The sequence below is a fragment of the Amblyomma maculatum genome, chromosome 11 (assembly GCF_055883805.1).
Source record: "Amblyomma maculatum isolate TAMU_Amacu chromosome 11, ASM5588380v1, whole genome shotgun sequence".
Classification (NCBI taxonomy): domain Eukaryota; kingdom Metazoa; phylum Arthropoda; class Arachnida; order Ixodida; family Ixodidae; genus Amblyomma; species Amblyomma maculatum.
The window spans coordinates 57749282-57765838 of NC_139354.1; the positions used below are offsets into that span (position 1 = coordinate 57749282).

At 42.1% G+C, this 16557-nt stretch overlaps 1 protein-coding gene across 2 annotated transcripts in view; it reads right to left on the reverse strand.

The window, feature by feature from the left end:
• Positions 1-16386, reverse strand: part of sip1 (septin interacting protein 1) — a 32628-nt gene extending 16242 nt beyond the window's left edge. Inside the window, exons 1-10 of one of the 2 annotated variants that reach the window (XM_084583689.1) lie at positions 16180-16386; positions 15624-15741; positions 14232-14389; positions 13024-13133; positions 11599-11656; positions 9013-9222; positions 7800-7950; positions 6689-6971; positions 4599-4746; positions 1646-1836 (exon numbers count right to left, since the gene is read on the reverse strand). In XM_084583689.1, the coding sequence (XP_084439815.1) occupies positions 1646-1836; positions 4599-4746; positions 6689-6971; positions 7800-7950; positions 9013-9222; positions 11599-11656; positions 13024-13133; positions 14232-14389; positions 15624-15732 (1418 nt within the window). In that variant the 5' untranslated portion in view covers positions 15733-15741; positions 16180-16386. Of the gene's footprint in view, positions 1-1645; positions 1837-4598; positions 4747-6688; positions 6972-7799; positions 7951-9012; positions 9223-11598; positions 11657-13023; positions 13134-14231; positions 14390-15623; positions 15742-16179 lie in introns of those variants that run through there. The other variant, XM_084583690.1, reaches the window with a different exon arrangement.
• Between the last annotated feature and the right edge of the window lie 171 nt (positions 16387-16557).

The window sequence follows — 16557 nt, forward strand, 5'->3', positions numbered from 1 at the left end:
AGTCTCGGGGAGGTGTGAGCGCATGCACCGTCAGTGACTTTTATTCTGTCATCTTAAAGGGACACTAAAGACACCCAAATATGCTATCAAAATCTAATAAATGGCATTTAGTGACACTTTCGCCGCATATCCGGCAGCAAAACATCAAATAATTGCTGAGATATTGATAAGAAGTTGAGGTTTGTTTTGTTCCCGCTGGTCGAATTCAAACTGTTTTCTCCTACTACATATGTAGTAGGATAGGATGACGCACACTATGACGCAATAGGAGACTCCCTGATTTTTGGTGCATGGGGAGCAGAGAGTACTTCACAGGTGCATGCCGAGTCATGATCTTCATTCGATATGCACTTAGGGTAGGCGCATCTGCTGCTCCGAGCTCATATTTCAGGCGTCGCAGGCCCAAACCAAACTATCTGAGCACGCACGAAGTGCCTGAGCCAGAACATAACTGAAACTGAAGTGGACGCCTGTAGCACCGTGTTAGCTGAGAGACTAGTGGCATCTACTGACAAGCGAACAAAATGAGTATATTTTTTTATATATGCCTCGCAACATTTACGTTGCCGTTTCACCATCGTTTACGTGTGATAAAAGCATGTTATCATATTCGAGACAAAACCGACTACCGCATTGAAATGGTCAACGTAATTCGCATTTGTCAGCCTCCGGGATCCCTTGCGCATCACGTGATTTGTAGTTGCGAGCCTCGGCCATTTCGGCTGTGGCGGTGATACCTGTATTTCTGTTCTTCCTCTTTACTACCTTATAACAGCTCTGTTTTCAGTAAGAGTGGCTTTTTTGTGACCAGAAACTGGCATTCTATCAATGCAAGCCCACTTCCTTTTTCTCTTTAGTGTCCCTTTAATATCAACCGCTGAAGGTTGAAAAGTTCAAGCTGACATGTGCTTCGAAGCTTGTCTCCAGTGGCACCGCAGCTACAAAAACCAAAGCCAATGAAGTGCTCGCCTCGATCATAGCGGTTGTTCAGCATTCGTATCTCTTTTGTCATCTTTGTCTTGTGGGCCTTCCATGTTTCGGACACAGCGCAGTTCCCACCACAGCGTGCTAGCTTTCGCATTTGGGCTTTGCCCCAAAAAATGCGCTCGCTGACAAGGTACAAAAACGTACAGCTGTCGAAGGCCGAGTTTTGGATGCAGCCGCTGCGCTGTTGCGTGACGCCTGCCGACATCGAGCGATGTGATCGTGCAGCGGTGTCAGCGGTGTCATGAGACTACAAACTGTTTCCTCCAAATGTTTACTGCCCCGAATTCTAGAGCTTCGAAATACTTGCAAAATGTTCCGTTCTCAAATACTGCTATTTGCTTCAATATTCAAAAATTTTGAATATTTGTACAACTCTCCTTTTGGTGCTACCTAACTTTCGGCTGTGTTATTTGTCAGAGTTATTGTGTTATGTGACCAAAGAAATTCAATATCAGGGGCAAATACTTGTACACTTCTAGTCGTTTTGTCACTGACAAACAACCAATCAACCCCACGAACGTCCTCTGTCCTAACGCCTTGAATGAACACTGCAAAGCCTGAACGCTTGAAAAAAAAAAATAATAATAATAAAACGACCCCAGTCCTTTCTGTTGCTTATCTTGTGCTTTAAGTCTCAGGGAGAGGGAGCGCGACTCACAGCACGTCTTGGCGCACAGGTGGCATCCATGTCTCCCAGACCAGGTGGTGGTAGGGGTCTTCCTCGGGGGAGTTGCGGTGGTCGTGGAGCCGGCTCCCGCTCGTGTCAAGTATGTTCTTCCAGGTGCAGAACGTGCTGACGTGGGCATCCCGCTCCTTGAGCGGAGACCACAACTCCAGCTCCCGCTTCACCTGAAGGAAGATAAGCAAGGTTTTGTTTTGTTTGTGTGTCTGATTGACCTAGTCGGCTCTAATTAACTAATAATTATGCATGCCCCAAAATATTTCCCCACCAAGATTCTTTCCTAGTGCAACCATTCATTTTCTTATTTATTTATTTATTCATAATCCCACAGCGCCGTTAGGCATTACAGTAGGGGGGGATACATCCAAGCAAAATAAAACCGCACATGCGGCACAGTTCCTCTTGACAACACATGACAATCGTGCACACTTTTCTCCTCAATATCGCGGCCCACAGGACACCTAAGCTTTTAAACATTGCTTTAAAATAAATAAAAAGAAAGGTGACTACAAAGCAAATAAAACCTTAAGCGCTTAGCACTAAAAAGAAATCGTCATTACATAAAACAGAAGCCACAGAAACTGGCAAATCATTCCACTCCTCCAATGTTCTGGGAAAGAATAATTAGTTTTGCATTGAAATGGTCGGATCTTTTTCAGGTGGTCTCTTCTTTGCGATACATAGCTTGGGGGCTGAAGGTAATTTAATCTGCTAATACCAGTGCAATTGTGAAAAATATTATGAGGCATTTTCTTCTATGACTCAACTCTTGCCATCCCAAGCTTTGCTTAGCACTTGTAATGCTTAGATTCCTACTAAAATTACCTAAAACAAAATGGGCAGCTCAGTTCTGGACAAGTTAAAGCTTTGTTCTTAATGTTGCCGTGTCAGGATCCCACACCGTGCACACATACTCTAAAACGGAGCGAACATTCGAGAAATAGTCTTTCTTTCAGAGAATGGCGAACGGTTTTAAAGTTATGATGCAGAAACCCAAGCATCTTTGCCCTTTTCGATACTGTGTAATCAACATGTTTGTTCCAAGATAAATCTGATGTAAGGATTACACTCAGGTATTTAAATTTATACACTGTTTTCATCAACACACCGTCAATAGAGAAAGAAAAGTTAGGCATTTGAACATGTCTTGAAAAAGGCATGTGTACGGTTTTCTTCAAGTTAATGTCTATTTTCTACATCTGGCACCAATCGACAATTGAACTGAATCAAACAACTCATTTCACTTGAATGTCATCCTGCCGCAGGTGACAAGCCATATCTGATGCCTGATTGACTTGATAAACCTTTCCACAAATCGCAGCGCCACGCCATCCCCTGGCGGATCTGCACAAAGCATGATGGGAGAACGGAGCGATCACCACCAGCGTCGGCTGCTGGCAAACGTGTTGCCGTGCTGTGCCGCTGCTTTCTGCCGTCGCGCGTATTCTCGTGTGCGTTGTTGGTGCTTCCTTGCAAAATGCAGCAAGCCCCTGATTGTTTTGATAGTTAACTGCTAGTTTTTATGCAATTTTTTCACGACTTTTGAAAGGAAAGCTTCACTACGCCATGTAAAGCCAAGATCGCCGTGCGTGACACACGCCGTAACCATGACAACAAGCTGCTCCAGTCATCGCTGGGGTGCTCATAGGGTGCCGCTGGGCTCCAGATGCATGCGTCGACGTGGAGATAGCGGAGAGGAGAAGGGTTGTTTCCGCACTGCGCATGCACGCACCGCCACGGGGAGCTGCAGTGGGTGAACGCTGGACTTCTTTGTGTCGGCTGATGACCCGTGGATTTAGAACGCAACCCCTAACTGTACAACTAGATGCAAAGGAACGGTGGACACAGTGTAATTAAAAGAAAAGAGCGGGAAGCAGCAGCGCAGCAAGGACGCCGAGATGGCAGAAAAAAGTACGCCTGAGAACCAGCAAAGTCGGAGAGACACGAGCGCGGTAGCGCTCTGCTTTCCCAGGGGGCATTGTGCGGCTGCTTGGTGGCGCGGCAGAATTACTGGAAAGGTCTATTTGCTGTAACTAATTAACTAATTACTCTGCATGCACCAAAGGCAGCTTCTCTGCAAAGCTTGTTTTCCAACCGAAAGGTCTCGTTCCCACATGCCACCCTCGCATTATTCGAAGAAAAATGAGCAGAGGGGAGTTCTCATTTCTAGGTAAACTAAGAATATCTCCAGTTGACTTAAATATGACTGAGGAAGAGAAGTCGGAAGAGTACAATGCTTGAATACCAACTCCTTATATGTGAAATGGAGGATGAATGGTGTGAAGATTGTCCAGCGCCTTTGTTCGTCGAGCATGACTGGGTTTGCACCATTCATCTCCCTCCCTCCCTGCAAAGCGTTCGTGACTGGCAATTGTGAATGCGCCGTAAAGAGAGGAGCCTGGTTCTTTTCATTTCGACAAAAACTGCGAGTGTCATCTGGTAACGAGACTTCTTGATAAGAAAGCAAGCCTTGCAGCGAAAGCCCACACAAGGACATTGCAATTGTCAAACGCGCGCGCGCGCGCACGCACGCACGCGCGCACACACACACACACACACACACACACACACACACACACACACACACACACACACACACACACACACACACACACACACACACACACACACACACACACACACACACAAAACGAAAAAAAAAAAGGACGCTTTTCTTTTTTTTTTTAGCAAACACCAACATTGTTTCATCTCTCAAAGCAAACTCAGCCCATTCACGTTAAGAAGAAAAACTCCCTTTAAGACTATAAAAAAGTAATAATACAAAATATACCTTTCTAATTGCTACATCTCAACATTGCTGCATTTCTGTTGTGAAATAACATGATGCACATCCTCGCCGGGAAGCGCTCAGCTTGCATAGCTCCTGCGGTCGTGGCGAGGTTTTAAAGATCAAGAATAAGGCGCTCACCATGGGGCACACCAGAGTGATGGCCAGGTCTGAGAGTGCATACATCTTGTACTCCTCATAGTATTCGTCCTGCAATGTCTGAAACATCACTGCGCACTCCTCCAAGGTAAGGGGCTCCACATGGTCCTCTTGGCTTCGGTCGACCATCCTGCCATTTTCAGAGGGTGAGAGAGAGATCAGAGGTTCACGATGCTGTAGACAAACTGATTGGCTTTACGAGTCCCAAGTGTAAGATGTGGGGCTAGTTGGTACTGCATAACAAATATAACAGCGCAAAGAACGGGGATGAAACACGGAAGAAGGAAGAAGCGCCCGTGCTTCTTCCTTCCGTGTTTTGTCCCCGTTCTTTGCGCAGTTATATTCTGTATGAGTCCCGCTTGAAGTAAACGGGCAGCGGTGCCCCCCACAGAGATGAAAGAAGTGCACACTTCTAAATTGCCACCTTCCGTTTGCATAGCAACATTTTTTCAGTACTGCACCTCTTGTAAAACAGCTGTGTACAGTACACTCTTTCAAAGAAGCCATGCTTCTTGAAAGCTTTGCTTTGAAAGGCAATGTAGGTATGCCGAATAAATAAATAAACAAATAACTTAATTAAAGCAAGGTGAATGAATACTGCCACTTACTACACAACTCTGTCTCTTGTTTCCGAATGTGCTTTTAGATCTAAAACAGCTCGAAGCTGCTTTAAGTAAAAAACAGTACTTGCTTGTGCAGCTTGTTCATGGCTGTAAGCAAAACAGAGCAGTGCAAATTGCTTTTTTTTTTTTTTTTTTTGTCTCTGCCACTCCAAGGTGTACAACTGAGCAAATACTGCTCCTTAAGGATGCACCATTTTGAGACAATTTTGTACCAGGTGTATTGTTTTCATCGGCTGATGCCTAAATATTAAAACATTTTTGAGTCTTGATGCTAGATTACCCGGATGTCATTAATCCACGAGGACGCCAAGACTAGACGTTTTTAAAAGTCTATAACCACTTTTTTACTAAAGATGTTTTTACTAGAAAAAAAAGAAAGACAGCACGCTCACTTAATTATATCCGAGTTTTTGCTCAATCCGAGTTTACCATAACGAGGTTCCACTGCAGTTTCATTCTACCCAACAGATCTCCCTCGCACCCTCCTCCAAGAAAGCGTGCTCCTACAAGACAGCTTTCCCAGAGTTCTTCACAATGGCATGCAGAAGCCATTTTATGAAGTGGGCTTTCTTACACAGAAAAAAGTTGAGCCTTTTTTCCCCCTTTTTCTCGACAGTGCTTGTGGGAATAAATTAATGGCCTACTTAAAACTTTATGTGACTGTTTTGTTTTACTTTGTTAACCCTGTTTATTGTTAATCATTGCTTTGCAGAGTCAAAATAACACATTGTATTCAAAGTGTCTCCCCTGCGATAATGCCTTCGAGGCAACGCAGGTATTCTGTAAATAAACAAACATTGCTGCACTGATGTCTCGTGAGTACCATCGTTGTGGAAGTTTATCATAATGAAGACCATGCGAAGAGGTTAGCCTAAAGCAAATTTTTCTCACACCAAGTCCTATGGGAAACCAATGAACAGTCTCGAACTGTCCCCCCCCCCCCCTCTCATTAAAGAATTCATCTAACAGAGTTCGTCTTAGAGGAAGTCAACTGTACATACTCGTCCTCCCTAGATTACTGCCTTGTTTGTTTCCTGTTCATATTTTGTAAACAGAAATCCAAATGGTGGGTTTTCTAAACTACCTTGTCCTCTCGTGTTATCTGCATATTTTTTCCGAAATAAGCACGGTGATGTGTTGCATAAAGTCTGGTATTTCACAGCTTGACAAAAAAAGCAAAATGCCCGTTTCCTTCTGCGGCTCTTGCAAGAACAGTTTCAACATCTTAACGCAAATGCAAACAGCAATCCTATTTAAACAAAGCAATAAATAAATTGCAACTGCCAATAAGAACCAACCCAATTAACATTTGGAGTGGACAGTGCCTTTTCATTAGCCCGATACTAGTATTCCGTCTCCCTTGCGCGAGCACAAAGGTGCTTGCACAACTGTGTTTTAAACCGACCATAATGACTAACCCAAGGAAGGACCTTGCTTTAATCAACTCACGTTTGGACAATCTCACTGAGCTTGCCCAGTCTCCGCTCTTGTTTCTCCTCGGCTGTGATGAGCTCTTCGAGGCGTTCCAGCTCGTGCTGAAGGTTGACAGTGCGGTCTTCCTCGTACTTCGCCTCACGGTCGTTTTGCACTATCCTTTGCTCCGTCATGTCAACCAGGAGCTCCAAGTTGTTGGTCAGCTCCGGCACTGAGAAGTGTGAGCCAACAGCACGCTTGAGCTCAATCTCTTCGCGCTCGTCAGGCCTGGAATGTTGCTGGTGGAGTTCATGGTAGCCTGTGAGCAAAACAAACAAAGGAACACAATTAGGCAACCCTAGACATGCGCACTTTTCGTAACTAGTTGATAATGAACTTATGGCGGGATTAGGTGAACAGTGGGTTTTCTGTTAAAACCAAATTTGAAGTGATTAGGGACTCTCTTTTAAGGATGCACTGGACAGAGTGCAAAATATATTAAATTATGACAAGCACTCAAGAAGAAAAAAGAACAGGGTACACTTACGAAAATCAGCGATATTTTGCTGAGATGCAGTCACGTGGGGTTCTACAGTGAAAGTAATGGGGTTTCTTCGCAAGTTGTTTTTATGAGATTTTCAATGGCAAATTAAAATGGTGAAGCTTCTTTTCTTTGATATTATAGTGCTCGGCCTGACTATCTGAGGCAAGGTCTTTTCATTTCCACCATAACCTCATGACATATTTTGGCCAGTGTTCTGTCCCTTTAAGTGATAATGATGACAATATTATCAATTTTATTTATTTATTAATACTGCAATCCCAGGAAGGGATTTTCGCAGGGTGAGCATACAGAAAATAGGTAAGTACAAATATCAAGAAAAAAAAAAGTACAAAGGCCACAAATTAATAATAAGCAAAAAAAAAACACAACAGCAAAAATGTATTTATTTATTAATACAATGAAACCATTCACCAAGCATTCCAGAATCTAGGCAATTATTGCAGGTTTAAAATATTGTTCCCATCAAAGTCAATATTTGATGTTTTACTACTTGCTCAAATGTTCACACCAGCCCACTTCCAGTTGCTACAAGGGAGATACCACTTCAAACTATCGCTGTACACCATAAATCAGTTCCCGTACCAGACAGCACTCGTTGTTCCGGCCCAGTCATGTCGATGACTTTGACCTTGCTGAGCTTGCTCTGCGGCCCTGTCGATGGTTTCTTGTACACTCCTTCAGACTTGACCTCTTCAATTGTCTTATAGACATAGGTAACCTTCTTCTCACCCTCCTGCAAGGTGGAAATATGCCAGCCAGCAAACCTCAACAGAGGCTTAAAAAGAAGGAAGAACTCTCTGGAAATTTAATTCATTAAATACCTAAGTATTTCCATTCGCTGTTGATACAAATACCTAAATACAGTCGTGCCTTGTTAATATGGACCACTTCGGTTTCTGCATAAAGCTCTCCATAAAGCAAGTCGTCCGTAATAACGAATCAAAATTTTTTTCTGAAAAAAAGAAAAGAAAAAAACACTAAGAATAAGGTCTGCTTTAAAGCATAATGTAGGCCAGCGATTTTAAGGTGCAAGCTGCTGTCAGAGTGCTGTCAGAGAAAAAATCGTAACATGCATTGACTGTGCAACTTCGCAGTGTGAAATAAGAAACCACAAGCGAAAAGGGCAATCAATCAGTCATTGGCTCTATGCTAAAAATCTAGAATAGAAATTATCTTTGAAGCAGTGTGACGATTTGGTTTTCATGACTGGCCATGTTAACACAACAAAAATACATGGACCCTAATGGTATTTGTGCATTTTCTCCTTGTCCATTGTCCAGACAGCAAGTTTCCATATTAGTGAGACAAAAATGCATGGAAAACGTTTGGTCCCTAGAAAAATAACTGTTCATAATTTCAGTCGTCCATATTAACGGGGGTCATATTAACGAGGCACAACTGTATTTCCATTAGCTGTTGATAGAAATACCAAAGTATTTTCATTCACTGTAGACAGGCCAAAATACCAATCCTGAGGGTGGTGATTTTGTTTTCTATATCTTCATACGCAGTTGACAGAAACACTGACACGTCTTCGGTTTTGCACAATGCACAATGTCAGCCCTGATGTATATCCCACACATGCGAACCACCACCACAAGGTATCTCTCAACAGTTTTGAAATACTAATCTACAAACAGTAAAAGAAATCACCCAGCATATATGAGTCGATATCTATTTACAGATGCCGACTGGTCACAAACTTTGCATAGCCTCGAATCCCATAGCCTGTATGAACTTTGCGTGGACACATAAAGCCAGTCTTTGCAGCCGGTCATTGCAAAGTCCACCTTACCTTGCGCTTTCGCCACTGGTTCAGCTCAGTCTGGGCTGCTTTGCGGCCTATGGACTCTTCCGCAGTTCCTTCGGTTGCAAACAACTTAGGCCCTGCAGTCTCAGGACCGTAGAGACCGATGGCTCCCTTGCCCTTGCGGACCTTCGCTTCTATTGGGGCTGAGATGCCCTGAAGGTCCCGGCCAAGACCTCTACCCGGCTGGTAGCCCATCTGAAAGAAGGGGGGAAAAAATGTGCTTTAAAGCAAAAGTCCTCTGTCATCACGAATGACTTCCGAACTAAACCAAACTTACAAGTTTTAAGCTGCAGTTTCTGATGAAAGCAATGATCCATTGAAAGCAATGATAGGTGAGACAGCTATAGAAAGGCCTACTTCATTACAAAAAGCACTGGCAGAAAATTACTGTTTTCGTAAGAAGAAAAAAAATTTGCAAATTAAGTTTTTGTACCAAAATGAAGCTGAAAAAAAAAACGTCTACATCTAATACAACCTTGCTTTTGGCTGAGCTGGACAGATGGTCAATTAGAAAATAACTATGAGATTATAATATCATGCCACGTATATCAAAACAAAACAAGTGCACAAAAAATATAGCCTTTTGGGCTTGTTGGTGCATGAACATAGCGATATTGCAGCGCAAAACAGACAAGAAACACGAGAAGCGCTCGTGTTGTTCGGTCCTCTCGTGGTTCTTGTCTGTTTTGCGCTACAATATCACTATGCACAAAAAACCTGCAAGGACAAAGCTGGAAAAAAAAAAAACATGACAACTTAAGTTCTGCCTAAGACCTATCGTCGCCCTTCCTGCTTGTCATTCACTACCACCTCCTCATCGTGCGATTGCCCCCCGAACAATCACTTGTTTTGGCATGTTCATTTTTTTTTTTTATCCACAAAAGCATTTGCTTCCGATGGCAATTTCCCTTTTGAGGTGTAATCACTACCTTTTAATAAAAGTCAGCATCGATTGGTATCTGGCTTCAAGACAGACCACAACCCATTCACTATGTCCCCTTCTAACAACCACATCTCAAAACCAAAGAGACTGGGTTTGACTTTCAATACGTGGCCAAACTAACCTCAATTTATTTTTCTCTTCTTGTTTGTCTATGTTACAGAAACCACCTCAAAAATTTGCTCTATTTGGACATTTCCATCAATTGTTCAGACTGTTTAAGGTTCTTCAGTGTTGATCTTGCGAGCATTTCCACCGGGTTTTCTGTAACACTAAGCCCTTACGCCATCATGCAAAAAAAAATTAAAATCTGTTCAAGGAAGAGTTTGACTATCAATACCTAAGTGAGGGGAGCCATGGTGAACTATAATTTTAAAACCTCACTTTTCCCTTAAAACCACAGATGCATATAATGAGTTCTCGAATAAAGTCAGCCCCTGCTTCAATTGCTTGCATATTATTCACAGGGACGTCACAAACCTGGAATGTCTGTCTGCCTTGATCTCTCATTACATAACACTGCTGCATTTTCTCATGAAGGAGCAATTTTTCACACAATGTTTTCTGCCTACAATTATTTGCCCTTCATTAATACAGCTTACATAATTATTTCTACCAGTGCATGTATTTCATGTTGTAATTAAAGCCCCTTTGTGACAAATGACATGCTGCTAAGTGTGAAATATATGTGCACTAAAAAAAATCAAACGCAGAGAGAGAGACAACCGGACAGAAGCTTCTGCCATATCGCCTCTTTTCCCATGTTCGTCTTTCTTAGCGCATTTATTTATTCAAAGACCGCGCATGATTTAGACCATTGAAAAGTTCTACTACTGCTAAGGATTTCCAACAGAAATTATGGGGTAATCAGTATTCGCACTCCCACTTACTGCCACTTTGGTACTGTGAACTGTACCTCCTCGCGTGCTTCTTACATGTTTGCAATGGTCTTAGAATGAGCGACTTTTTAACTGCTCGAATAAAACCGGACAGAAATTCACTCATGGCACTAAGCAGCAAACAATTAAATCTAAATTCGTCAGCTTGAAAGATCAGTACCAATCACAGTTCCGAGATACAAAGATGCTTTTGTACACAGGACCAGAGAAACTGCGTCTTGCAGACTTCCTTGCCAGCATTCATGGCACTGCTGCTATTTTAATCTAATGCAAAAAAAAAAGAAAGAAAAAAAAACCGACTCGCTTCACAATTTTTTAACCTGATCTAAAGCCAATAATCTTTCGCTCCAATAGTTGTGTGGCTAAGCCAACCACTCAGCATTTAGACAGACAGAGAGACAGAGGAAACAAAAGCTGCTTGATGATCATATGCCACAGAAAGAAAACAATTCTCACGAATAATTACAAAATTCTTTCTGCATGTCATACAAGTGAAACGTTTTATTCGACCTGTCTTGTCTGCGCACTTATCATTTAGCAAACAAGAGGAGGCTGAAATTGAATGCCTCTTCTTCACAACTGCTCCGCAAAAGCTAGGTCATCAATCTGAATGGCCATTGCTCCATCTAAAATTCCAGGCTTGCCACTCGGAGGGAGGGCAAGAACAGGGGTAAGCATAGGGCTTCGCTCGACGACGAGCATTCCACAAAAATCAATTGATCAATCTCACACCTGAAGGAGTAACTTAGCTCCAATACCCTTCGTGTGTCGCTCCCAGTTGCCGATGCCACTGAAAAGAGAGAGAAGAGAGAGAGCACAAGTGACAGTCAAAACACTGCAAGGCAAGTTGCCCGAAAGCGACACATTCGATACACAAAACAGCCCGTTCCCACTAAGAACCCTGGTTAACATTACTCTCTCAGCACATCTGGTGACATTTATTAGTTTTGAAGTTAATAAAACAATGAGAAATGAAATTGTACGGCCAAGTCTACCGATACCAGAAGCGCCCATTTGCTTTAAGACTGGCTACAAGAACCCGCTGTTTCCAACATAGGGGCTGTTTTCAAGCTATCACTGACAATATGCAACTACACATGATTAATGTGCATAAAAATAAGTAAAATATGTAAACACTAGAGTCTTCGACCAAGAAAGTTATGGTAACCAGTAATATATGCATAAACTATCTCTGTCACGTTGGACAAACAGGAACCACAATAAATGCCAGCAGCACAAAATCTGGTCTACCTACCGACATGCCACAGAACCTGGGACTTGCGAGCAAGATGAAGTCAGTCAAACATTTTTTTGCACTCATTATGTATAAAATGTTAGGAGCATTTTTTTGATATAACAAATATTAGCGATGTTATAGCAGTTTAAAGTTCACTGTTCCAAATATGGGTGCCCTCCTGTCTGATTTAGAGTAAAATTTAAAACTTCGAACTGCTATAACGTCGCTAATATTTGTTATAACAAAAGAGTGCTTCCAACATTTCTAGTATCTAGCAAAGTGTCCAAGCAAATCTTTTGTAGTGTGGTTATTTTTTCATTGTTTCCACAAATTATGAATAATTAATGTCATTACCACTTGAAGTAATTGGCCAATTGGAAAAGTAATTACATATTTGAAATCAGAATACCATGTTTTATCAAATTTGGTAAAAAATTGGAAAAATAATTTTAAGAGCCATGTCCCCCCTTAAAAAAGAAAAAAACAAACAAACAAGCACGATCAAAAACAGTGGGCAGAGTGCTAAGTGACCCAAAACTTAATGTCTCACATGCTCCTGTGCCAGCTACACTGGTCCAACAAACTGCTAAGAGCTGCTCAGAAGTTACCATGTGTGGCTACTACATCAACGCGGTTAAAGCATTAAAGCACACCAGTTATCAACATCAATACTGCCATAAAACTTTCACTTGCAAAAACATAGCTGTGTGACGCTAACATAGCAACACACTCTTTTAGTGTGTTTCATACAAGAGGTTGGCCATATCAGCACTTTTGCATACAAACACTTTTTACAGATAATTGCATACAAAATCTATGTCTATACAAATTGGGATACCAGCTTCATGGAGAAGGTGGGTCTCCTAGACTAATGCCTCAATGACGTTATAAAATCTTATGACAAGATGACAAATACTTACCCCTGGGAACCTAGCAGGCCGTGAGCGACACCACCGCGACCGCCGCCCGCAAAGCCCATCTTTTTGGACTTCGCTGGAACACGAACTTCTTCCTCGCTGCTTGACGAACGCTGAAACGAAACGGAGTCGAGTCTGTAGGTGAGCAGTGGCATAAAATGAGTGTGCCAGAAAAAAATAAAAAGGGAAACAAAGAAGCAAAACAGAAAAGATTGTTAAAGCGTTATGCCTCATTTTGTACTTCATAGGCAATGCCATGAAAGCCACTGCTGTACTACACTGCCTGCATATCCCCCCTGTTCCTTAAGCCTTTGTGTGGGTAACATAATGTGAAAAATCTGGCCAGGCGTAAAAATGCGAATATCTTCTAATTACAGCATTCTACTGGCGTCATAATGCAGTATGCCTGAAATTTGCTTCCAGACAAACTCCAACAACATGCCTACAACAATATAAAAGCCATTCATTAACATACATACGCAGATGCGTAAGTAACATGGGGAGGGGCGCAAATTTCAAGTTTGCAGGAAAGGTCTTGCCAACTTTTCAGTGCGATTATGGGTTTTACGCAGCGCATAGAAGTGCATTATTCTTCTCAGCATCACCACAACACAATCTAGCAAGTCAATGAATTCACATAGTACTACGCTCGCAAGGTGTTGAAAGGAGCCCTTTAATGGTTAAGGGGATACCCATAAGGTGTAGTGCCATTTAAAGACCAAAACAATTTACCATCAAATGGTGGATGCTAGTTATATTTGTTGCCTTTGATTCCTCAGTGATCATTATGATGTACTCATTTACCACTTGCTTCAACTGAGCAGCGTTGAATTTGTTTTCCTCAAAGGCAAATGAAGTGACAATCCATCAAATTAACAGCTTGCGTTTCATATTTGTATGTAATCAGGTAAAAGTCCTTTTCTCTGCCAAAAGTTTGCCTGAACATGTCAAGCGGCCCATTCATGAAAGCACTCAAACTATCACGAAAAATTAACTCCATTCATTCAAGCACAAGTTACACAGAGCATGATTGTGTCCCATACAAGAAACCCTTGAAGAGTACATAAGCACTTAGATGCTCCTCATCCCCCCCAAATAAAAAAAATGAAAATATATATATATTTAGAAATGAAAGTTGACTAGGAAGCATTAATTACAGCTTAGTATCACTCATGTAGTGCTGGGTACAATTGGAAAATGCATGCGCTCACTTCCTCTTCACTGCCTTCTTTCTCCTCCTCTTCCTGCTTTCCAACTTGGCGCACACCACCACTGACAAAGCTGATCGGGGCAGAGAAATCCTTGTGCTTCTTGGAGGACTGGAAGCTCGGACGTTCGTCGCCATCATCTTCATCATCAGCCCACACACCTGGAAGTGAGCCCGGGGGTTCAGTGAGTGATTTTGAACGAGATATGCATAAAACAGAGCCTGGTACCTGATTTCAAGAGTCACTGCTGCAAAACATCAGCAATGAGTGACGCTAAATAAATAAAAAATCACTCTTTTACAAATATGCTAGACTACGAGCAGCTACCCTCCACTTGACATTCCTGATACTGAAACAAGAAAAATAAAAAAAAAAGGAGAGGAGTCTGACAAAGAGCAATTTCATTTTAACCTGTCAGTTTTCTAGGCAGTTACAGCAGCAGATACTGACAGCAAGCAACTATGCACTGCTTGCAAAATATTACTGCTTTTCCTGTCCGTACATATCATGTGGAATACTGGCAGCCACAGGACCTAACATCTTGCCCTCCCAGCCAACTTTTTAAAACCTCCTGCTATGCTTGCCTTAGCTTAGAATCCACTCAATTGCCCTCGACTACTATTGGTCATGTTACTTTGTATTACATGCCCTGCCTATGCCCATTTTGTCTTTTGATTTAAAGTAGAGTGCCCTTAACGTGGATTTCTTTCCTGACCCACCCTACTCACTTCCTGTCTCCTAGTGTTACACACGCCATTTTCCTTTCCATGAGTCAGTGTGTCTTCAATTACTAAATTACTAACTACCCCTTTCTACTACTACCCCCTTTCATTTTTGCCCCATAGGTGAGCACTGGTAAGAAACAGCTGTTATATACTTTAGCCTTGAGGAATATTGTGTGGAAAAGTGAGATAGAAATAAGAATGCCTCGAGTACCTATGCAAATTGAAACTTGCCTTTCTTGCAACACTGCAAAATGGCACAAAAATGTCACCTAAAAATCTCACTAATCATAAAGTGGCCCACGTGAGTCATTTAAAAATACATGAGGTTAAGTAACGGTAGTGCAATAAAATTCTGCCCACCTTCATAAGTTACAGCCACACACCTGTCATCTACTCACTGCAGGTTCTAGTTGAAATGAAAGCAGCCTGGCGAGCGAAAAACTATAAGGCATATTACCAGGGGTTTTACTGCCTGAAGCTGTGCAAGTGGGTTTTGAAGAGTGACAAACTGCAGAAACTCCAGATTAATTTCGACCACATGGGACCCTTAATGAGAAAACAAATATACAAACAAACAAGCTCTCTGTGAAATTAGGTCGAGATAATTGTAACCACATGAATCTATTTCAACGGGAACGGATAACATGCAAAGGTAGTTGGCAGAACATACCGTATATTTGCTGATTTTTTGTAGGTCGCCGCCGAACTCTGTTGATGTTGAATTCGTTGGCGATGTCCCAGTCAGTAATTTCAAAGTTCTCAATTTCCACGTCACCCATGCTGGCGGTCTGAAAATAAATATTTGCAGAGCAACAGCATAAACGTAAATCTTCCGGGCATAAGTTATGGCGTTCATAAAGCCAGCAACGTAACAGATACCGGATGATTTACTGACATGTGTGAGCTATATAAATACGTTACAGACGTTAAGTTAGAGTAGAAGCATTAAAATTGCTCCCGAAGGCTCAGAAGCATCATGTGCCGAGATACATACGAGAACGATGATTCGGAAGTCCAATATGATATTCACGAGCAATTAAGGTTAGTGAACTACATGCGGACAAATCGCACACTGTACCAGACATTTACTCACTCGCAAAAACACCTAGATAAGGCTACAAGCCAGTAAAAACAGCTGTGGTATACCCACCTAGGAGATAGCAAGTTGATGTTCAAACCATCAGTGGTTGAACTGGATTATGAACGAATAGCAAATGACGACGTACCTTACGGAACCGACCACCAATCAAAGAAATCGCTTACGCGACGCACACTCGAGTTGCACAGAGATGACGCTTGAGCTCTCTTAAGTTACCTCCTGTGGCAAAATATTTACATGAGGCCGCATTTTCCGGACAACAACTACGTGAAATAACAACGATACAACCACGCACAAACGACAGCGACACAACGATATCAACGAGCTTCTTATACGGCTGTGGCTGGCTGAAAACCGTTCTTAGCGAGTGGAACCGGAATAAAAGTGTGTTGGTGGAACATGCAAGAAAAAAAAAGTTATATATTTTTTAGGAATATATTCGATAGTGCGAAGTGTCATAAATGCAGCAAAATTTAACTTTCTTTTTTTTTTTCACTTTTATGTT